This window comes from Podarcis vaucheri, assembly GCF_965113315.1.
Source record: "Podarcis vaucheri genome assembly, chromosome: 14".
Taxonomy (NCBI): Eukaryota; Metazoa; Chordata; class Lepidosauria; order Squamata; family Lacertidae; genus Podarcis; species Podarcis vaucheri.
In genome coordinates, this window is record NC_138752.1 from 5964090 (window position 1) to 5988674 (window position 24585).

The 24585-nt window shown below is 44.2% G+C and overlaps 1 protein-coding gene and 1 long non-coding RNA gene across 7 annotated transcripts in view; both read right to left on the reverse strand.

The window, feature by feature from the left end:
• Positions 1-13716, reverse strand: part of FAM81A (family with sequence similarity 81 member A) — a 53765-nt gene extending 40049 nt beyond the window's left edge. For 2 of the 6 annotated variants that reach the window (XR_014213422.1, XM_082198669.1), the window contains exon 1: positions 12671-12880. Coding sequence is in view for 3 of the 6 variants with exons in the window: in XM_082198669.1 (XP_082054795.1) it covers positions 12671-12845 (175 nt within the window). In the remaining 3 variants the exon portion in view is untranslated. Of the gene's footprint in view, positions 1-12670; positions 12881-12909; positions 13007-13039 lie in introns of those variants that run through there. The other 4 variants (XM_082198670.1, XM_082198671.1, XM_082198675.1 and 1 more) reach the window with 4 other exon arrangements.
• LOC309518552 overlaps positions 1-24585 on the reverse strand; it is a 117907-nt gene that overhangs the window by 37914 nt on the left and 55408 nt on the right. The window lies entirely within an intron of this gene.

Genomic DNA, 24585 nt, shown 5'->3' on the forward strand with positions numbered 1-24585 from the left:
GAAAGAAAAACTAGATAGCTTCCTCACACATCTCAACAGCCTACACCCCAAAATACAATTCACTATGGAAATAGAAGACAACAACCAACTCCCCTTTCTTGACGTCCTAATCTACAAAAAACCTGATGGCTCCCTAGGACACACTATCTACCGGAAAAAAACACACACCAACCGCTACTTACATGCACAATCACACCACCACCCTGCACAAATAAACTCCGTAGCCAAGACTCTCATCTCCAGAACCAAACGCCTGGCTGACAAAGACCACTTGACAACTGAGTTACAGAATCTCTCAAATGTGTTAATCGCCAATGGATACCAGAAAAACAGGGTTACGAAGCTAATCCAAAAAGAAACACCCCCCAAAAACCAAGACACAGAAGAAAACAATGGCATGGCCCTCCTTCCTTATATCAAGGGCACTACAGACAAAATCAGCAAAATCCTCCATAAACACAATATCAAAACAGCCTTCTGCACCAACCAAAAAATAGCCAATATCCTCAGAAACCCAAAAGACAAAATCCAGCTGGAAAACCAAGGGGTCTATGAAATACCCTGCAAAGTCTGCCCAGCCACGTACATTGGACAAACAAACAGACGAATAAATGCACGTATCGCAGAACACAAGAATGCCGTCAAAAAAGAAGAAAAAACTTCCTCTCTTTTCCAACACATGAAAGAAACAGGACATGAAATTAATTTTGCAGATTCCAAATTGCTCTTTAACATGGAACATCACCACAAGAGAATAATCATGGAAGCCATCGAGATAGAGAAACACCCTCACAACATGAACAAGCGTGACGACACGTCCCGCCTGCCAGACATCTGGAAATTAGCCCTCCCCACAAAAACCGACACCAGAACCAGAGGCACACAGAACGCCGTCACCAATCAACCACACCAGACCCAAACCCAGACCCTCTCCACAGACATATTACAGACTCCATCCAGTAGCCAAACTATAGTGGCACCTCCGGATGCTGCACCCCCCTGCAATCCCTACACAGATCTGGCTGGCACAAGACACAAAACCATAGCTCGCCCCTATACACGAAGCCAAGCCAGAGCACAACTAAATGCAGCACAGCCATCTTCTCAGAAAAACTCTTCACAAGCTCAAGAGGTCAAGACACGAAAGCTTTAGCAACTAATCTACACTTAATGACCCACCCAGTGATATTCAGAATATCACTCATGAAATCACCCAAGATATCCCTCAAGTAATTAAGGAACAAAAGAAGAAAAGGCACACTAATCTAGGAACTTCCTCTCTGCCCAGAACGTTGGAGGCTATACACCACACCCCTCAACAGTATTTATAGGAACTCAAATACCAGACTCTGCTCTGTTCCAGTAACAAGAAGCCGAAAGCACCAGCCTGAAGATGACGAGTGAGACCTCGTCGAAACGTCGCCCAGACACCCCGACTCTTACACGGGAAGACACCCGAAGACACCAAAACCTGCATTCCTGTACCCGTGAAAATCTACGAAAGCATATATATATATATATATATATATATATATATATATATATATATACACACATACACACACACATATATATATTAATGATAAATAAGATATACCGCAATTTTCACTCTATAACACGCACATTTTTTCTCCTAAAAAGTAAGGGGAAATATCTGTGCGTGTTATTGAGCAAATGTGTGGTCCCTGGAGCCGACTGGCCCGAGTGCAGGGGGGAAAATCAGGGAAAAATCAGATCACGCGTCACGGAGGAGGGAAGGCTGCGGAAGCGAGGCTGCTGCTTTCCTGCATTCTGCCTCAGGGTCTTACTGCCCACCCGCTTCTGTTTTTGGTTGCTGTGTTTGCTCAAAAGCAACAAAGAGCAGGGAAATCCCCTGCCCTCCTGGCAAGCAGAAGGGAAAGGAAAGGATCGTGTCCTTCCTTCTAATTCCTTCCTAGTCACACTGCGTGCAGGCTCCAGCCCACCCGGCTCAGGTTCTGTTGGCTAGGAGCGCGGCCGACAGCCACCACCTCCTCCTCTCCGTGCTCCGGTGCTGCTGCGTCCAGCATTCTAGGGACTCGCAGGCAGCCGGACAACATGCAGGTGGGTGGAAGAGAGAGAGGGCTGGCTTGGGTGGGTGGGGAAAAACTTTTGCCTTCCTTTCCTCCCTCCTGTTAAACCTCTCTCCTGCATTGTTAGCCAGCTGCTTCTCTGCACACCCCTCTCGTGCTCCTTGTCCCTTCTGTGTTTTTCCTTCCCTCCCCACGTAAAACATGGTTACAAAGCACAGATCCACATGGATCCTCAGGATCTTTGCATTGGGTCACCACAAATTCACCACCAGATCACATTACATGTCCATGGTTACAGCCTTCACCAAAAAAATCATGCACCCACTGTTGCCTGGGGCTGCAATGGTGCAAAAACATGGTTACAAAGCACGGATCCACATGGATCCTCAGGATCTTTGCATTGGGTCACCACAAATTCACCATCAGATCACATAGCATGTCCATGGCTACAGCCTGCACCAAAAAAATCAGGCACCCACTGTTGCCTGGGGCTGCAATGGTGCAAAAATGTGGTTACAAAGCACAGATCCACATGGATCCTCAGGATCTTTGCATTGGGTCCCTCCAAATTCACCATCAGATCACATAGCATGTCCATGGCTACAGCCTGCACCAAAAAAATCACGCACCCACTGTTGCCTAGGGCCACAATGGTACAAAAATGTGGTTATAAAGCACAGATCCACATGGATCCTTAGGATCTTTGCATTGGGCTACCCCAAACTCACCGTCAAATCACATGTCTGTGGCCACAGCATGAAGCACAAAAATGATACATCCACTGTTTCATTCAGAATTTTTTTTCTTGTTTTCCTCCTCTAAAAACTATTTGCGTGTTATGGTCAGGTGCGTGTTATAGAGCGAAAAATACAGTAATAGAATATGGATCTTATATTTATTTCATAGAATGTAAATGGACTAAATACTGAAATGAAAATGAATAAAATAGTGCATATATTGTCAAAGTAGAAATTAGACATCATTTGCTTGCAGGACACACATATAAAAAGACAACATAGAAAACTACTAATAAATAAATATTTTTAAATAAATAACAAATAAAGGTCTGGGGCAAGAGTTTATCTCTTCTGATAAAACCCAAAAGGGAGGGGTAATTATGTATGTTAACCCCAGACTAGATCCTAAATTCATTTTTAAATAAGGCAGAATGATGGTTATTGAAATGAGACTAGATGGAGAACCAATTACTGTTGTGGGAATTTATGCCCCCAATGAACGGAAAACTGATTAACAAACAAACAAACTGGAAGAGAAATTGTTTGATTTGTGTGATAGTAAAATAATAATGATGGGTAATTTTAATTGTGTCATTCCCTTGATCTAGATAGAATGGTACGGAAAACAGATTCCAAATAAGGGAAATTGCCAAATGCCTTTTTTGATATGGTGTCCAATTTTGACTTAATTGACCTATGGCGACTTAAGCATCCATTAGAACACAAATTTACTTTTTTCTCAAATGCAAACAATTCTTCAAGCAGAATACACCTTTTATTGGTTTTGAAAGAGTTAACAACTAGGGTAAAAAAGGTAGAAATTCAACCTAAGATATTATCCAATCACAATGGCATCTTTATGACAATAACAGGAGGGAAATGTTCTTCATTTAGGTGGAAGGTAAATGATGTGGTATTGCAAAATGAACAAATTTGCAACACTCCCCTACAAGAATTATTTTTACCTCAATCTAAATAAAGAAACAGATTTAATTATAGTATGGGATGCCAGTAAGGCAGTGGTGAGAGGTTTCCTAATTCAACAAAATACTTTTCAAAAAAAGAGATAGGGGGGGGAGAAGCCATATTAGATGCCATGTTGAATAAGGAGAAGTTAATTGCAAAACCAAAGGATAAAGATTTGTGTCAAGTGATTAAAATACTGCAAGCACAATTTTCACTGTTAGTTAATCAAGAGATTGAGGTGAAAATTAAATTAATGAAACATTTTTTTTTTAATTTGCTAACAAACCACTTAAATTGTTAGCATGGCAACTCAAAAAAGAAAGAAAAAAATAGCACAATAAATAATATTGTAGATGAGGATAAGCATTTGACTAGCTGAATAGATAAGAAAGTGTTTGAAAAATATTATATTTCATTATATCATTGTGAGAAAGAGCACTTTAAGAAAATGGACTCTTATTTAAGTGACTGTAACATATCCCGAGTATCTAAGGAAAACTGGCAAATTCTGAATGCACCCAAATCAATATCGGAATTGCAAATAGAAATAAACTGAATAAATATGGGGAAAGCACTGGGGCCAGATGGACTTACAGCCATTTATTATAAAAAGTTTCAGGAAATACTTTTACAGTGGTACCTCGGGTTAAGAACTTAATTCGTTCTGGAGGTCTGTTCTTAACCTGAAACTGTTCTTAACCTGAGGTACCACTTTAGCTAATGGGGCCTCCCACTGCTGCCGTGCCGCCGCCACACAATTTCTGTTCTCATCCTGAAGCAAAGTTTTTAACCCGAGGTACTATTTCTGGGTTAGCGGAGTCTGTAACCTAAAGCGTCTATAACCCGAGGTACCACTGTAGAACCACTTAAGGAAACCATGAAGGGAATTTTGGTGACAGGAGTAGTTCCGGCTTCATGGAAAGATGCATTCATTACTTTGATCCACAAACAAGACAGTGACCTAACAAAAACTAAAAATTACAGACCTATTTCGTTATTGAATTGTGACTACAAACAATTTGCTACAATATTGGCTAATAGATTGAAAAGGACATTGACTGAGTTAGTTCACATAGACCAGGCTGGGTTTTTACCAGGCCAACAAATGAAAGAAAATATAGGAAATGTAATTAATTTAATAGAGTATGCGGAAGTAAGAAATGAAAAACAGGCTGCGTTAATCTTCCAAGACGCAGATAAAGCTTTTGACAGCATTTCATGGTCATTTATGATTAAGGTTTTAAAGAAAATGGAAATAGGTAATTATTTCCTAGGAGGAATTAAAACAATCTATATCTGCAAATATAGTAATAAATTATATTATTTCAGACAAATGCCAAATAGAAAAAGGAACGAGACAAGGCTGTCCCTGTTTGTTATGACAATAGAAATACTCCTTCAGAATATAACGAGAAAAGGGGAAATTAAAGGTTTTGAGGTGGGACGTAGATTCTAAAAATTAAGGGCATTTGCTGATGACGTGTTGTTGACACTAGAACAACCTTTGGAGAGCGTTCTCTAAGCATTAGAATAAATTAAAAGGTTTGGAGAAGTGGTGGGTTTCAAAATAAACTCAGATAAAACCAAAATGTTGGTTAAAACATGGATGAAGTATTTAGGAATTTGGCTGACAGTAAGAAAGCTCAACCTATTTGAAAATAATTATATTAAATTGTGGAAAGAGGTTAAGAAAGAGCTGGAGATATGGGGGAGAATGAAACTCTCCCTATTAGATAGAATTTCGGCCATTAAAATGAATATACTCCCTAGGGCGCTGTTTTTATTCCAATCAATCCCGATTGTAAATCATTCAAGCTGCTTCAAAGAATGGAAAAAAGATGTCTCTAAATTTATCTGGCAAGGGGAGAAGCCAAGAATAAAATATTTTGTATCCTGATAGATACAAAAGAAAGAGGAGGCTTTGCCCTGCCAGATTTGCAATTGTATTATGAGGGAGGTTGTTTGCATAGGTTAAAGGAATGGATTGTATTGGACAATGCAAACATCTTAGATTTAGAGGGTCATGATTTAAAATTTGGCTGACATGCATGTCTTTGGTATGGGAAGGCTGAAACCTATGAGCTTAATGAACCACATTCTTAGGAAGAATCTATATAGAATCTGGGAAAAATATATAAATATGCTAGAAACACCTTTATGGCTATCTCACATCAAAGCAATTACAATTAAGAGAGTTAATATGGATAGACAATGGGCATCTTATAGTGAACTGCTGGATTTTATGGGGAGGGGGGGTGGAACCCAAACTGAAACCAATGGAAAACTTAAGGAGCCAATTTATAGATTGGTTGCAATATCACCAAATACACAACATGTTTAAATTAGATAGAAAGAATGGATTTATGGACTAAAGTTCACAATTCAAAAAAGAACACTTACAAAATGATAAACTTCTGTCTAAAATGTATAATTGTTTATTAGAATGGGAAACAAAAGACAATATAGATCTCAACCTCTGGGAGAAACTTTGGATAAGTGACCTGAAATTTATTGCCTTTGAAATTTGCAGTTGAAAGAGAATTATTTGAAAATGATCCATAGATTGTATTTAACTCTGAGTAAGTTGGCTAAGATTCATAAAACAGAATCAGATACATGTTGAAAGTGTAGAGAAGTGGAGGGAACCTTTTTTCACATGTGGTGGACATGTTAAAGGGTAAAAGTAGATTGGGAAATGAATTATAATGAATTGGGGAAAATGTTTAAAATTACTCCTCCCCCCAACCCCTAAAGTTCTTTTTATTGGGAATAGCCCAAACAGAAATTCCTATGTGTCAGAAAAGCTTATTTATGTATGCAATAACTGCAGCCCGTGTTTTTTTAGCCCCCAAATTGAAAGTGAGTGAGGTCCCAACCAAAGAGGACTGGCAATTTAAGTTGACAGAATATGCAGAATTTGCAGATTTAACATACAGAATAAGAGAGCAAAAACATATAAGAAGAGTGGAAAACATTTATTGAAAATATGGAAAATAAATGTGTAAAGCTGAAAACACTGGCAGCAATAAGATAAATTCAACAGAGTAAATAATTTTTGCTGTAAAAGTGGAAAACTGATTTGAATGGTTATAGTAAAATATGCAGGAATGCATGATATGTAAAATGAACCATGGAAGGAGAAGAAGGGAAGTCATTGGATATTTTAAAATTTGTAAAATGTTTGTTTTGAAATGTAAAACTGACAACTTATTAAAAAAAAATTATATAAGTCCCGCGAAAATAGACTGGCAGAATAAGCTAATAGAATACGCAGACTAGCAATGTTGATTGCAAAGATAATAAATCAAGATGAGTCTGATATAAAATAAGACTGGGAATACTATATTTAAAGACATATAGCAATCAGATAAACAATCAGATAAACTTCCAAGTGGGGTAAAATATATGAGCAGCAGTTAAAATAATCAGAAGAGGGATAGTAATTAAGGAGATGCAGCTTAACAAGGACTAAATAAGACCCCATGGAGGAATGTGTATGGAAGTCAGAATGTAAGATAAACAATGACAATTGCATAAATGATGTACTAAGATATATAAAATGCATAAATTTAAAAAAGGAGAAAAATATATTGGGGCTGGCTGACAGGAGTGACTATTAGCAGGAAAGGGGTACTGAGAAATAGCCAAGAGGTGGGGCAGATGAGATACAGCATACCTAGCAGAAGAGGGTTGAGAGACCTGAAAAGAATAGGCCACAGGCTCCCAATTTTCCAGGGAGGGCCTCTCTTCTCTGTCCCCTGCTATCTTTGCTACATCTGTTATGTACTGAAGTTCTCACCCTGGGCCAGCAGGGGGATACTGTAGTTTTCACTCAGGTCCACATATGCAAATAAGGGATTGAAAGTGACGTTCAGTGATTGGATAGTTACAGAAAATGGTTACTGTTGCGTTCTAGTGGAGCTCTCTATAAGCAGGCTGGCTGAACCCTTCAGTTCAGTTCTGTTCTGGCCTGTGAATAAACAAGAGCTGTTTGAAGAATCGCTGTGTCGTCTGATATGTTCACCCACAACTTAACAACATCCCTGCCACCATTCTTGCCTTTGAGAGAGGGATGCCTTGTGGCAATGTTGTTACTGTGCATCATCACTCTTTAGGGCCCAGACTGGTTGGGAGAGCAAATATGCATTTATTCCTCAGTACAAATGGAAATAAAATGGGAGGCATTAATGTGGGGGGGGGGTCCCATGCTGTGTGCAGTTTCAGACCTTCCAAGTGTCCCTGTTTTCCAGGGACAGTCCTGGATTCACAGAAGCTGCCCCGGTTTCTGATTTGATCCCGGAATGTCCTGCTTTTCCTTAGGACATCCCTAATTTCATCAGAGAAATGTTGGAGGGTATGCAGTTTGCCAGTTCACACACACTGCCATTACTGAGGTGTATTTTGGAAGTCTGACAACATGATGTGTGGCAATGACAGTTGTCTAATATATCTCTTTGGTCAAAAGAGCTGCTGCCCTCCTAGCTTTCGAGACAGGCTGTTGAAGAGCAAATGCGTTCAGCTCACAGCCTTCAGCAATGGGCAGGGCTGGAGGGGAAGACTTGGTGGAGTTTGGAAAGGTGGGTGCAGGAGGCAGAGAGGTGGAGGAGATGAACTTCAGAGAGCCCAGCAGAAAACCCTCACTGCAGACCCCAAAAGAAGATGTATTTTGTGGCATCCCCATGGCTAGCTTACCTGCAAGGCATAATATGGGGTTAAAAAATGATGTGGGTTAAAAAATTTCCCCTTTTTTCATCAGGTCATTAGTAACAATAAATGGGTGTCAACAGCAAATACAATATTAGGGAAGCTTGGAAAATCCCCCCCCCTTTTATGCTTTGTTTACAAGTAAAACGAACACTATCGCTCTTCAGGAAATTTCGCAGTGCAAATTAGGTTAATTTGCATTGGAAATTTTTCCAGTACAACTTATTTCCAGATAAGTCACATTACTAGCACAAGCTTTGCATGCAGAAGGTCTAATATTTAATAATTATTAAAGGCAACCACATTCGTTATGGCATGAGCTTCCATGGACTAGTAGAATCTGCTCCATCAGAAGCATGATGAGTTGCATCAGAGGAAGTGGCATCAATGAAGACTTCTGCTGATTTTGTTAGGCTTTATGATGCTGCAAGACCCTTTGGTTATTTTTGCTCCAACAGAATAACACAGGCTTCTCTCTGGAAGCTGGTAGAAAAGCCTCAGGAACAGAAGAGGGTTCTAAGCACCAGGGGGGCGGGCTTCCTTTGAAATGCTAATAGGCGTCACAAAAATGTGGTTTTTTATTTTAACTGTGACAGGGAAAGAGAGTAAAACCCCTCCCTCCCAGCAGTCCTGGGCCTGCTCAGGCATTTGCTATTTGCTCAGCAAGAAAAAATGCATGTTAACTGTATTCACTTCACACAACCTAAGAAGAGCCTGCTGGAGCAGTCCAATGGCCCATTTAGTCCAGCATCCTGGGGAGGGTGTTAAAAGGCCTTTCAAAGTGTGATATGCTGTATGGATGGGCTCTGTAGCTAGAAGGAGTCTCTCTTTGCTAATCACAGCTGTCAGTGGTGGAGCAAGGTGACAGGAGGTGTTTTGCAAATCACCTGAGGTTCAGTTGCAGAACCGAAAGGCTGGACATAAATAGTTTAAGAATTTATTTAATAAATAAGCTGCTCTCCAAGTGACAGAGGGAAAAGTTGAGAAGTTGGGAACTTCCCACCCACATGTGTAGATAGATGCCTTCACGAACAGCTGTCTGGGTGAAGGTGTTGGGCACCATTCAAGGTAGTCTAGCAGCAGAACGGAGAGAGCTGACCCACAGCCAAAAGAGGGAGGAGGAGGAGGAGGAGGGTGATGAAGAGAGCATTTGTTGCTGAAAAATCAGGTTGAGTGATGGACAGTAGAGCACCTGTTCCTTTCATGCAGAAGTTTCGCTTAGATGTCAACTTTTCCCTTTTGTTGTGATGAATCCTATTCAGAATAAGAGAATTTCCCTTTTAAAAAAGGAAAAAGTTGACAGCTATGGGTTCAGGTTTCAATCCATCTCCATGGAGGGGAGATTTGGCCAGCAAGTAATGGCTTTTCCCACCTGCCTTGCCCCACCCTCCAGCCCTAGGAGATCCTATAGGGGAGCTGTTTCCAGAGGAAAAACTGTGAGGACACTGTTTTCCATCAGGGGGTGGCTGGTTTCACCTGTGCTGCCCCATGTCTGGCCCGAACAGGGACGCGGACTTATAAAAAATATTGGGGGGGGCCCCGGGAAAGCTCATGAATAATAAATAAGCTTATGAATATGCAAATAAAGTGGCGCCGCCTCCTCGTGAGCGAATGGGGAGAGCGTGCTGCGCCTATTAATCAGCTCCGGAACAGCTGATATGCGGGAAACGTGGGGCTAGCCGGAGAAGAGAGGGCGAGCCCCCTCCGCTCCGGCCCTAAACCGCTGAAACCGCCAGGAGGAAGGAAATTCCCCCCGGCAGTGCCTTGGCAGTGGCGGTGGTGCTGCGATGCAGCGAGGCAGCAGCCCCCGCCCCCGGGATTCCCTAATCTTGCGGGGGACGGCCGGGGCTCTCCGACTAGGGCGCGCGGCTGGCTGGCTGGCTGGCGAGGGAGCAGGTGGGGAGGAGGCGGGGGACGGCGGCGGCGCTCTGCTGGAAGGGCGCCCGAGAAAATTTTTTGAGGGGGCTCGAGCCCCCTCAGGCCCCATGGAGTCGGCGCCTATGGGCCCGAAGAACCTTTAGAAGGGAGTTGCTACCCTGGGCATTACATGCATGTGTACTTCAATGAGCTGAATAGAGTGAAATCTGAGTCATGGGAGCGTGGCGAATGTGTGCAAGAACTTAACAGTGCTTAGTGTAACTGACCTGTAGAAAGGACTCTATGAACTGAAAAGAGATATGCTTATGTACCCTTATTAACTACGAAAATCCTTTTTAAAAAGAACGATTATAAAAAAACAACAATGCTTAGTGTATTTTTGGCTGCTATTTTGTTAATGTTGCTTTGTAGACTGTGAATGTTGCATTGATTTGTTAATCATATAATATGACTTTTGCTTTAATTGTGACGTATAGCTTATTTTTAAGTTGCTACTTTGCTAACAAAGACAAGCGGGTGGCGCTGTGGGTAAAACCTCAGTGCCTAGGACTTGCCGATCGCATGGTCGGCAGTTCGAATCCCCGCGGTGGGGTGAGCTCCCGTCTTTCGGTCCCAGCTCCTGCCCACCTAGCAGTTCGAAAGCACCCCCAAGTGCAAGTAGATAAATAGGTACTGCTTTATAGCGGGAAGGTAAACGGCGTTTCCGTGTGCTGCGCTGGTGCTGGCTCGCCAGAGCAGCTTCGTCACGCTGGCCACGTGACTCCGGACAGCGCTGGCCCCCGGCCTCTTAAGTGAGATGGGCGCACAACCCTAGAGTCGGACACGACTGGCCCGTACGGGCAGGGGTACCTTTACCTTTACTTTGCTAACAGTGCTTTATAGATTGTAATTGTTTCACTGATGATTTGTTAATTTTTCTATATGATCTATGCTGCATTTGTGATGTTCTATGATGTTTCATAATGTTATTATTTATTGCTTGAAAGTCGCTTTGGGATTCATTTGAATGAAAAACAGTATAGAGTTATAATGAATCGAATCCAATCTCCAGGTAAGACTCCCTGCCTGAAATTCTGGAGAGCTGTTGCCAGTCAGTGTAGTCAGTACTGAGTAAGATAGACCAATGGCCTGACGTATTTTCTATGTTCTATTTCTAATGATGGAAGGAGGGGAAAACCTGCTCCTAGCTGAGGGAATGGCAAACCCCAGGGATGGCTGTGCTCTGCCTCCAACTGGTATCCACGGTCTGGATACCAGTTGCTGGGAACTGCAAATATGGAAGAGTGCTCTTGCTCTCAGGTCCTGCTTGTGGACTAATAATAATAATAATAATAATAATAATAATAAATTTATTATTTATACCCACCCATCTGGCTAGGTCTCCCCAGCCACTCTGGGCATCTGCCTGGGTGGACCATGATGGGCCTTTGCCTGGATCCTGCAGGGCTCTTCTTATGTTGCTATGAAAAGACAGAGGTTGCAACTCTCTCCGCTTTGGCAGGGCCAGCCATTGAGCCGGCTACCAACAACTGATCACCCTGCTGCTGGGAAGGTGAACTTTGGATAACACTGTACAAACAAGCATGTTGGATGTTGGAGAGTGATCATTAAGCAGAGATTCCTGCCACCCACCCTCAGGCACTGCAGAAATCTCTCCCCACTGTGAGAATAACGCCAAGCAAGTGAGATGTCTCCCTCTTGCCTTGACTGTGTGTGTGGGGGGGTGCCTCAACAGGGGGCTGGAGCCCTGAGTCCAACTTGCAGACTTCCACTGTCAAGTTCTCCTGCCCAAGCCTCATGGAAACAAACGAGAGATGAACAAGAGAGCCCTTACATCTCTCCCATTCATTTCTAGGAAACTTGTGCAGGAGAACTTCTCGGTCCATGCCTCATTAGGAATGGGGGAGGGGGAGGTGCTATTTGGATTTCCCACCGCAGGCACCAAAATAAGCCTCGGCCCATCTCATCCCAGCCTGAAAAGGCATCTTTTTTATGTATGTACATCAGCTCATTACAATTAACACAATGGCAAACATACCCGAAGAAAGAAGCCCCATCAAAAACTGCTTGTCATAAGGCGCAGAAAAGCTCACCACCACCATCTCCAACCACACAATGCACAGACCTCCCTGCTGTTGATTTGTTTGTTTCAAGTCACCCACTGAAACGCTCCCTCTCAGATACCAGTTTATTTTGGATCTTCAAAGGAACATTTCTTAATCCTCCACCCCACTGTACACTGATTATTTTGAGAGAAGTCACAAATGTACAACACATCCCCTCCCTAGAGGGACCCCCCCCCGGAGCATCCCCCCAACAGCCTAAGAAACTCACAACAGAACATGCCACAGCTGCATCCAGGGCCCCGCTGACAGCATTCAACATGGCTTTGTTCCCGTCGCCTCAAACTCGTGTCTTCGGAAAACCAAAAGTCGTCAGGATCCTGGCATGGTGGAAGGAGGCGGCATGCAGTGTCTCCACTGGTCTTGACAGCGAAGGCTTCCCTCATTCCCCGCCCCCACTCTGCTTCCCCACCCTCATGCGAGAGACGTGTGGTCTCGGTGCCAACACACCTGAAAATATGGAGGTGGTTGGAAGCAACGGTGACAGAAATGAACCGAAGGTCAACACCAGGAGCCTCACCACATCCGAATGCAAGTGAAACGTCTGACTGGAAGCAAGTTGTCTCCCAAGGCTGCTTACCTGGGTCTGGTTAGAGCAGGGCTGGAGTGCCCCAAATCTGCTTCTGAGTATCATAGCAGCATATTCGACTACACTTCTTGTTTGGGGGGTGTAGGTATTTTTCAGGTCAGCAGCCACACCTAAAGGCTTCCCAGGATGAAGCTGGGATGTACTGGTGCCCCTCTGTTGCTGATTTCCTGCTTCCACCGCGGCAACCGAGGAGCGTGGCAACCGAGGAGCCCCCTCGGCTCTTCCTGGCTGGGCCTCGGAGAAGGAGAAGCAAAGCAGCAGCTGGGAGTTGTTGCCAGGACGCTGTCGCTATAGCAACAAGCATCTCAACCTCCGTGAAGCAAGGCCCTCCTCAAGAGGAGAGAGAGAAGGAACTTATTTATAGGGAACAAAATATCAGCACATACAAATCCTCTTTGAAGAGGCTTAACCCCACAATTATTTCCTAGCGGGGTCAGTTTCTCTCAGAAGATTGGCAGGGGGAAGAACAGTTTCTTCCCTTCTTCAAAAGCAAATTGCCAGCTGTGACGAATTCTAATCCAGGCAAAGCACAGACACAGAAAGAACACTTTGGCTTCCCATAGCTCAAGCTTCTATCCTGTTCAATGTGCGCCACAGAATTCCTGCAGGCACACAATGCTTGGCTGTAAGGAAATGAAGTTGGTACACATAAAAGGTCCTGGTGACATTTCTCCGGGCTGTCATTCATAGAAATTAATTACTCCCTCTCCCCCCACCTCCAGTAAGAGAGAGTTTGGCCTGGTGGCAAAGCAACACAGTTGCCAACCAAAGTCAAGACACGCAGTATCGCTTTTTTACAGAGAACAAAAGGAACCCCATGCAGGGCCATTGAGGCAAACTTCCCACAAAGAGGATGTTGAGCTCCATGAAATGCTACAAACCTCAGCCATGTAGCATTATCCCTTGGGAAGTTCTCCTGCACAAGCCACCACCCCCCCCCCCCCGCCATGGAAAAGCACACACAAGAGTCCTTACGCAGGATAATTTTTGGCAGGTTGTTCCTCTGGTGGGAAAACTGGAGGGAACTGTCACTTGGGGTTTCACCCCAGCACCTCAAGGCTATAGCAAGTGGCCTGCTCCAGGCAGTCAGGTCCTGGGACTGGCTGCCTATCCAAGTAGGCTGAAAGACATCATTCACACTTGGGGTTCAAACAGGCAGAGATCAACTTTCAGAGCAGCAAATGTGAGAGGCTGAAGGCAGGTGCTTAGGCAAAGCCAGGTGGGGCTTAAGAAAGCCCACTGGAAAAGTGGGAAAATGGGAGGTTGGCAACAAGGTTTTCACATCAAAGATGAGAATTACTATTCTTATTATAAATTTCTGTACCGGCTTTTATCCGAAGATCACAGGGTGATTTACAATATCAAAACACAAAAATACATACCATAATAACAAGCAAAAACAATACCCTTACTTCAGTTTAAAAGGCCAAATATTGTTTAATTAGCCACAGGCCTTGGAGTAGAGGCATGATATAGCTTGTATTGAAGGTACCAGGTGAGCCTCTCTGGGGAGAGCTTTCCACAAGTGGGGGGGCACTGCAGAAAAGGCCCAATATTGTCTTGCCACCCGCTGGACCTTTCATCACAGAGGAGGCACACGAAGAAGGGCCTGAGATGATGATTGCAGGGTCCAGGTTTATATGGGAAACGGCATTGAGGAATTGTGGTCCTGAGCCATTTTAAGACTTTATAGGTCAAAACCAGCACTTTGAACTGGGCCTGGAAACTAACTGGCAGCCAGTGCAGTCGGGCCAGGATCGGTGTAAAATGCTCAAATCGTCTTGCCCTGGTGAGCAACCAGGCTGCCAAATTTGGCATCAGCTGAAGTTTCTAAACCGTCTTCAGAGGCAGCTCCACATATAATGCGTTGCAGTAATCTAACCTAGAGGTTACCAAAGCACAGACAACAGAACTTAGGCTAACCCTGTCCAGACAGGGGCACAGCTGGGCCACTAGCCAAAGTAAATGGGAGGCACTCTGCGCCAGCATGGTGTGGTGGTTAAGAGCAGTGGACTTGTAATCTGGTGAACCATGTTCACTCCTCCACTCCTCCACCTGCAGCTGGGTGACCTTGGGCTAGTCACACTTTTCTGAAATCTCTCGGCCTCACTGACCTCACAGAGTGTTTGTTGTAAAATACAGTCAAACCTCATGTTGCGTCCGCTTCAGGTTGCATTTTTTCGGGTTGCGGACTGCTGAAACCTGGAAGTACCGGAACGGGTTACTTCCAGGTTTTGGCAGTCGCGCATGTGCAGAAGCGCCAAATCACAACCTGCGCATGCACAGACATGGGTTGCAAACGCTGTGGGTTGCTAACGTGCATCCCACACGGATCACGTTTGCAACCCAAGCGTCCACTGTAATAATGAAACAACAACACAAGACTCGGAACCAGCACAAAATAATGAAAACATTGGAGAAAAACATCTAATTTTGCAGCAGCACATGAAATGGTGGCGTATGACAGCAGGAAAATAACAAATTACCCATCAGTCTCAGAAGACAAAACTCAAAATTACCATTCAAATATCAGGCTGTACCTGGCCCCTAAAGCTTTAAGGGTGCTGGGTGGGTGTCTCTGAGGAGGACATTCTAATAAAGGGGAGCCACAACTGACAAGGGCGCTTGCTTCTCTCCTGAAGGAGGGTGAGGCCAGTATATCTGAAGGAGCGTCTCCACCCCCATCATTCTACCCGGACACTGAGGTCCAGCACTGAGGGCCTTCTGGCGGTTCCCTCACTGCGAGAAGCCAAGTTACAGGGAACCAGGCAGAGGGCCTTCTCAGTAGTGGTGCCCTCCCTGTGGAACACCCTCCGACCAGATGTCAAAGAGAAGAACAACTACCAGACTTTTAGAAGATATCTGAAGGCAGCCCTCTTTAGGGAAGCTTTTAATGTTTGATGTATTACAGTATTTTAATATTTTGTTGGAAGCCGCCCAGAGTGGCTAGGGAAGCCCAGCCAGATGGGTGGAGTATAAATAAATTATGATGATGATGATGAGGCAGCACCCACAGGAAGACTTCTGGCATAATGTTTTGGCAGGTTCATATAAGAGTAGCAAATTCTTCAGAGTTGTCAAAAGCCTGGAACTGCCCAGGAAGAGATCTGTCGATAAAAAAGGAACTAAATAAATACACATTTACAATCATCAGCTCCCTGCCTAGCCAAGAGCATTAAATTCAGAGTAAGCCCTCCCTCCCCCCGCCTACAGGTATTGGGGCAGATTACAGGTTAGGACATCTCCATGGCTGTCCTAGCAGCCATGAAGTTATTGAAAAGGCAGTGGGAATATTGAGGTCCCCAAGAATGAGCGTGGGGTACTCAACAACAAGCCTCACCTTTCTGAGACCACTTCTGTTAGCTGAAGATGCCTAGTCTGTCCTGATTAGCCAAGATCAGATGCAAACACTGGTAGCCAGGTTTCCTGGAAGAGATGGGACCACAATGTCCTACAGTAGAAAGCCCTCCTGCCCCATCTGCAAGCATGAGAGCTAGTGTGGCACAGTGGTTATGGTACTGGACTAGGACCTGGGAGAGACGGAAGATGAAATCCCCACTTGGCCAGGAAGCTTGCTGGGTGACCCTTGGCCAGTCACTCACTCTCAGCCTAACCTACCTCATTGTGAGGATAAAATGGGGAAAAGGAGAACCATGTATGCCACCTTGAGCTCCTTGTAGCGAAGGTAGGATATAAATTAAACAAACAAACAAACAAACAAACAAACAAACACGGTAATTCAGTTTTACTAGCAAACCAGAGGTTAAACAAACTCCTTTCCAGCTCTGGAAGGAGCAAGAGGAGCATTCGTGCGACCCACCTACACACTACAACTGACACACTAATGTGGAGAATTCTGCTCTGTTCTGTTATTGCTGTAAATAGGACTGTCAAAGGTAGAAGGGAACATTGCTCGGTAGTTATGAACTTCTGTCCATCGTGGCAGCAGGCTGTTTTTGGACAATAAATACAATCAGACTGAATAGGAAGCTTTGACTTATTTGGAACATGAAGGAAACAAGACGTTCTCAGAAAAGAAAAAAGAGCAGAGCAAGAATAGGAGACTAGGGGCAGAGCTAAGGGAAACATGCCTCCCAAAACCCATATTGTGTATACTTTAGATTTTCCATACATTTTAAACTACAACGGTTTGGAAAAACAAATCTTGAGTTTCACTCAGTGCTGAAAAGCATAATTTGTTTGGGCTTCATCTGATTGAGGTAGATCTGAAACATGTGACTCAAGGGAAGGCAATGTCATGAGAAGCACCTGGGGTCTGGCTTGAGCCAGCGACAGGCCTAGAGATTTTGCTAATCACAATGGGAATTTCATGTTGGTATAACTTGTTTCCCACTCACAGTCCTGGCCCAATTGCTAGCTTATTGATTAGCATGACGACTGTTATCCTTTGTTAATGGTAGGTGTTGTTGGTGTTAGGCGTATGAAACTCACTACATGGTGGGCAGGATGAACCATTAGCAACATGGCTGGAGTGTAGGCAGCTCAGCCCCAGAGAAGTACTGAAACCCTGTTAGGCCAGAACTGGGTCACTTGGTTCCTCAAAAAGTTGATGATTCATAGCTGAACTGTGTGAACTGTCTCTAATGGAATGAAAACCACTATGTTTGAGGATCAGATAAGACCCAGATGGGCTTAGCTTACCACCTTAAAAAAAAATCACATGCCTAGCTTGTTCATTAATAGGGTTGTTGGGGTGGATGCCTAATTTTAATTTGAGACAGGGTCTGGATCTTAACCCCATACCTGTCTTTCCTCCCTTGGATCCATCACTACGAACATTTTAAGCCCAGCTCACGCTGGGAAAAAAGCACGACTGGGGAAGTAAAGGGAAGCTTTTTCTATTTATTGTGATTCAGCAGGCCTTGTCCCGTCAGTCATCACATCTAGTTTGGCCCTGAGGTAAGGTGAGGTGGGGACAGAGAAGCCCTCTCCGTGGGGTCTTGTGGTTTCTGCTGACCCGTTCACACGTCTAAGCTATCCACTTGCTGTTGCAGACATTAAGAAAGACAAACCTCTTTCTTGGGAAAGAGAATCAGAGAATTGTAGGCTTGAAAGGGACACAAAGGATCATCTTATTCAGAGCTTTCCAAACGCTGCATGTCGGTGACACACTTTTGAGACACACATCATTTCACGGCAAAGTAATTCAGTTTTAACAGCAAACCAGAGGTTCAACTAACCACTTTCCAGCAGTGGGAGCGTTTGCATGACACACCTACACATTGCAGCTGACACACTAATGTGTCGCGACACACAGTTTGGGTAACTCTGGCCTGGAGCCTGTTGTTTGACTTGTCTGCTGTTCTGGCTCATGCCCACTAGAGTCCACTGTTCTCCCTGATAGGTTGGAACATCCATTCCCCCAGATTTCTGCTCCACTGAAAAAGTGCCCACTAACTTTACAAACAAACTGGACGCTTACTTTGGGAGGTGGAGTGAGGGTGTTAGAGGAAAGCTGCTTACTAGAGAAGATCATTTATCAGTCTATGGTGATTGTGTAGGGCAGGTAGGTGTAAATGAGCCATTCTCTCTCAATCCCAACAACCCAAGTTCCAAGTACGTATAAACCACGCTGCCTCCTGTGTTCCTTGAAAGCAGGTTGTTTCCTTTCTTAAATTCCTTTATGAAATGGGATCAAATACCATAACCAAAACCTAGCCATATCTAGCACAAGTGGGGGAAGGGGGCAACTACCCTGTGAGTATAGGTCCAACCAAAAAATAATATTAGGCTTCCTCAAGGTGGGGTTAGATATAGAATCATAGATTCTTAGAGTTGGAAGGGACCCCAAGGCTCATCTAGTCTAACCCCCTGCAACGCAGGAATCTCAGCTAAAGCATCCATGACAGATGGCCAGCCAACCTCTGTTTAAAAACCTCCAAGGAAGGAGAGTCCACCACCTCTCGTGGGAGTCTGTTCCACTGTTGAACAGCTGTTACTGTCAGAAAGTTTTTCCAAATGTTTAGTTGGAATCTCCTTTCTTGCAACTTGAAGTCATTGGTTCAAGTCCTACCCTCTAGAGCAGGAGAAAACAAGCATGCTTCCTCCTCCATGTGACAGCCCTTAAGATATTTGAAGATCTCTTCTCAGTCTCTTCTTTTCCAGGCTAAACATACCCCGCTCCTTCAAGTGCTCTTCATAAGGCTTAGTTTCTTGATTGCCCTCCTCTGCATGCATTGCACCTTGTCAACATCCTTCTTAAACCATGGTGTCCAGAACTGGACACAGTATTCCAGATGCGGTCTGACCAAGGCAGAACAGAGTGCTACTCTTACTTCCCTTGATCTGAACACTATACTTCTGTTGCTGCAGCCTAGAATAGCATTAGCCTTTTTTTGCTGCTGTATCACTTTTGACTCATGTTAAGCTTGTGGTCCACCAAGCTTCACATGTACTGCTAGTAAGCCAGGTGTCTCCCATCTATATAGTTGTGGCTGAAATTTTAAAAAAGGGATTAGTTAAATTAACAATGGTTGATAGGTTACTAGGGAGAGGGATACTGCCCTCATGCCCTCCTTCCAGGGGCTTTCCACAGACATCAAAGTGGACATCATGGGAAAAGAGGATGTGGGACTAGAAGCCTTTAGCTTCTTACGATGTTAGCCACAACAGCTGATGGAGCCTCTATTTCCAGAGGCCGTCTGGCTAACTGATATTGGAGATAAACAGCTGGGGAACATTGTTGCCTTCAGTTTCTTGTGACTGTCCTGGAGGTCTCTGGATGGTGGGCTTTTGGTCTCATCCAGAAGGGCACTTCTTAGGTTCCTATAGAAAGTGGCTATCACCAGCTATTACTGGATTATTTGCCATGGTAGATAGATAAAACCTCCATGTACAGAGACGGTTCACCTCTGAATATGAGTTCTAGCTTCCTGGAGGCATCTGATGTATATGCTGGACTGAGGTCTCCTGGTCCAATTCAACAGAGCTTAAATTGCAGGGGGCGGGGGATACAGTGTACTTTAGAAGCTGTTGCTGTGGTTACCTTTTTAATACACATCTGTTACCCTTGCATGTCAACCCCTCATTTCTCTATTTGTAGGGATGCTTCGACTCTGGGGATGCTGCAGCAGGCAAGTTCCTCCTTCCTTGAGAGCTTGCAAAAGAAGTCTCCTTGGATTCCAGATCTGTCCCAGCGGCTACAAAATTCCTGTTCTTAAGCATCTTGGACCCCTGGCAGATTGCGCTTCCTAGCCACAGACAAATTAGCTCTTTTTTCCGCCTCTCGCCCACCCCCCCTCCACCCATTCAATTCACCCTCTATTTAAAACCTTTTCTTATGAGGCAATAATCAATATTTTTATTTATAGACATATTTATGGACATGTTTTTAAAGCCGATTTTGCACACACACCCTGCCTGCATCTCTGGTGGGGGCCCACCTCACCACCCCCTAGCTATGGCCCTGCTTGCTGTCAGACATGGCCAGGAAAGCATTCTTCCTGAGACTGGTTATAACCTGTTAAAAGGTTCTAATTAGGGTCTTCAGCATGATACATCTGTTTGAGGATGCACATGTTGTGTCAAATTAGATGTGACGAGTCCAAGCACATTTTTATAAAAAATGTTGTGCTTTAAAAAGTAAAATGGATTAAATGTTCTGGAGAGACTGCAGTTCTTTTGTGGCAACGAGAGAATGTGAGGAGTGGGGAGTGCTCTCTTTTCTAGAGGCCCTGCTTTTGGTGTATGGAAATTTACAACTGAAGCTTTTCCCTTCATGGATATAAATGGTGGGGGAAACTTCACGTGTCAGAAGTTAATGTAAAGGAATGCTCCTCAATACTCAAGGCCCTGCCAAGGAGGAACTGAAATCAAGATAGACTGAAATCAAGATACATTATGTCGACAGCATCCCCTTGATCCACCAAGCTTGTAACTCCATCAGCAAAAGAAATGAGATTTGTCTGTGTGGCGTTCGTACAGAGCCCCCGGTTGTTTCATGGACTATTGACCTGTACACCACTGCTATATTCTTCTGCTGCCACCAACCAGGTTTCTTCTGGTGAAATACTGAGTCTCAGTCAGGTTGTAAAATCAACAATGAAGATTAAAGTTTATTGAAGAACAAATAAGTTTTTAAAATATTCAGAACGGTTTCTCAAATGCGCGCCCTTAACAAGATGTGGCACTATCTCACACTGTCACACTCTTCTCTCTCAGTTCTATCCCTGTCTCTCACTCTAGCTGTCACAACCGCTATGTTCATCATAGTGGCTCTCTGTCTCTGACTCCTCTATCTCCCCATGGTAAAACCCCTGGGCTGAGCCTCAAAAGCAGGTAGGCTCCACCTCTGAGCTTTCTCATGGGTCAATCTACATTAACCATTTCCATCCCCCTGTAAAAACAAATTCACAAGGAATGGGCAAATGCCACAGTCTGGAATTACTTGTCTTTGAGAAACCCATGCTGGGTCTTAGGAATCACAGCATTCTTTTCTAAATGCTCACAGACTGTGTGGCATTTGCCCGTTCTTTTTAAAATGTCTGTACAGGGGGAGAGAAAAAGTTAATAGGTAGACCAATAGAAAGCCAGAGGCGGAGCCTAGCTGTTCATAAAAGGGCTAAGCCCGAGGTTTGGGTTGGTTGGTTTTAGTTGGCTGGGAAAGGCAGTTGAGAAAACAGTTGGCAGACAGTTGGAAATAGACAGTTAGTGCAGTTGGTTCTTGTGTGAGAGGAGATAGAAGAGTTAGAGACAGGATAAAATAAGACTAAGAAGGTAAAGAGTAACAACGTTTTGAATGCAGTTGAAGTTTATTTGTGTTTGCAATAAACGACACTCTTCTTTGTCAACTTAAGAACCTGACTGAGATTACCATGTTTTTCGCTCCATAAGATGCACTTTTTTATTCCTAAAAGGGGAAATTTCTGTGCGTCTTATGGAGTGAATGCATGGTCCCTGGAGCCAAATTGCCCAGGGGTGAAAAGCAGATCATATTTTTTTTTTTGAAAGAGAGAGGTGGGAGTTGAAAGGAAGCAGCTGATCGGCAAGCAATCGGGGAGGGAAATATGGGACGCTAGAGATAAAGGAGGCTGCCTGGGAGGGGGGGAGGTAAAAGCCCATGGATCCTCAGGATTTTTGCATTGGGTCACCCCAAATTCACCATCAGATCACATAGCATGTCCATGGCTACAGCCTGCACCACAAAAATCATACATCCACTGTTTTGTTCAGAATTTTTGTTTTCTTGTTTTCCTCCTCTAAAAACTAGGTGCGTCTTATGGTCAGGTGCGTCTTATGGAGCGAAAAATACGGTAGGTGATTTACCAGGGAGGACCTGGTTGGTGGCAGCGGATTAGTGGTGTATGGGTCAATAGTCCATGAGATGACCGGGGGCTCTGTACGAACGCCACACAGATTGATTGGGGTGCTGGGCTGCTGCTGCACTACTTTTGGGACAAGGGAGGTTTGAGAGGGTGGCATGAGGGCTGCTCTTTCTGTTGAGGGGGTGCTCCTGGTGGAATCTGCCCCCTTATCCCCTGGGGTGGGGCTGTGGTGTTAGCTGGCCTTTACATCATGGAGGGGGACCTGGGAAAGGGAGGGAGTCGGGAGGAGCTGTTTGCCCTCAGGGTCTTCCAGACACCCTCTGGGCTGAAAGGGAGAGAAAAAGAGAGGGACATTTCAATCATTCATAAAATTATTTCTGTACTGCTTTGTCTCATACACACACACATATTCATTCATGGAAGCTGTTTCCAGAATTCCAAGCCATAGAAGGATTAAAGACAGGCATGCATTAACCCTTTGTAGAGGGCTGTGTCATCCTCTTGTCATGAATATAATGCATGGGGATAAGTGAATGCTTGCAAGAATAAAAGGTAAAGGTACCCCTGCCCGTACGGGCCAATTGTGTCCGACTCTGGGGTTGCACGCCCATCTCGCTTAAGAGGCCAGGGGCCAGTGCTGTCCGAAGAGACTCCCGGGTCACGTGGCCAGCGTGACAAGCTGCATCTGGCGAGCCAGCGCAGCACACGGAAATGCCGTTTACCTTCCCGCTAGTAAGCGGTCCCTATTTATCTACTTGCACCCGGGGGTGCTTTCGAACTGCTAGGTTGGCAGGCGCTGGGACCGAGCAACGGGAGCGCACCCCACCGCAGGGATTCGAACCACTGACCTGACGATCGGCAAGTCCTAGGCGCTGAGGTTTTACCCACAGCGCCACCCGTGTCCCGCTTGCAAGAATACAGAAGCACAAACACAGCTCCATATGCCAAGAAAGTGCTACAGAAAAATGGCAGTTGCTCTTTGAATTTTAAATCCTCTTAGGAAACAGCATCCTCTATAGGAAAAACAGAGTCAGTAGAAGGCTAGGCTCTGCAAAACGGCTTGTCAACACCTCATCCATTAAACAGCAGGGGGCAAAGCACAGACACACACCTAAAGGTATATACTGCCCTTAATCCACAGATCACAGGGTGTCGACGACATAAAAATGCAATATAAAAGCACAAAATACATGACAAGAGTAAGAACAAAAAATAAACAAACCTATAACCCACCCCCATATAGTAACATTATTAATTAAAGCCTATAAACTCTCTTTTATGAATGAAAGACACTGTAAATGTTTGAATAAAATGTTTTGTGCTGGCCAGATAAGGGGTATAACAGCACATGCTTGACCTTTCCAGCAAACTGTCAATGGGAAATACTAGACCTAACAAAAGACCTAAATAAAGCTATCTACCCAAAAATATAGAACTATGTGAACAGACACTAATTGCAATAGCAAAGAGATATAATAATGTTGGCCCCAGAGATGAAAGAGACACTTTGACTGGTCAGGGACTTGAACTAGTCAAGAAAGTTGTGATTCCCCACCGGCACTTTAAAAAAGTAAGGTCTTCCCATCTTCCTTTTGAGCAGCAGCAAAGATCTATCACAAACTCAGGAGTGGAGAAAGAGTCAAATAAGCCTAATCAGGGTGATGATTTAACCCAAGAAAAGCAGAACCACCATAAAAAAATTAAGGTGTCTACTCAAACAATTTAAGTGACTCCCTACCAGAATAAGCCAATCCCCAAACAGCTGGCCCCAGACCAATTTGACTGGGTGGAACCAGCAGAAGAAGAATTGATATCCTCATTCCTCAAACCCCCTGATGAAGAACAACACAGGATTATGGACAAATTAGACAAGCTACCATTTAAATTGAGACATTTATGGACATGTACCCAGCCCAATCTTGAAGGAACAGATTCAACAGAATCCCTTTGCAAAATCTGATTCTAAGATCACTGTTGAGGCAGAGGCCGAAAATATCCCTGCTAGACACAGAATAAATATCCTTGCTCTGGCAAAGAATTACTAGCCAACAGATATCTAGAACCACACGAACTGGGTAGCCCATTGGAATCAGCATAAGACACACATTCTGAAGAGCATGAGAAGATGCAAACTGCCCAATTTCGCAATAGCAGCGTTTTTGGGGCACCACCAGTTGTGATAGATTAGATAGATAGATTAGAAGTAAAGCACACTGAGCATTCACGACATATCTTGTCATGGAACATGGCAGG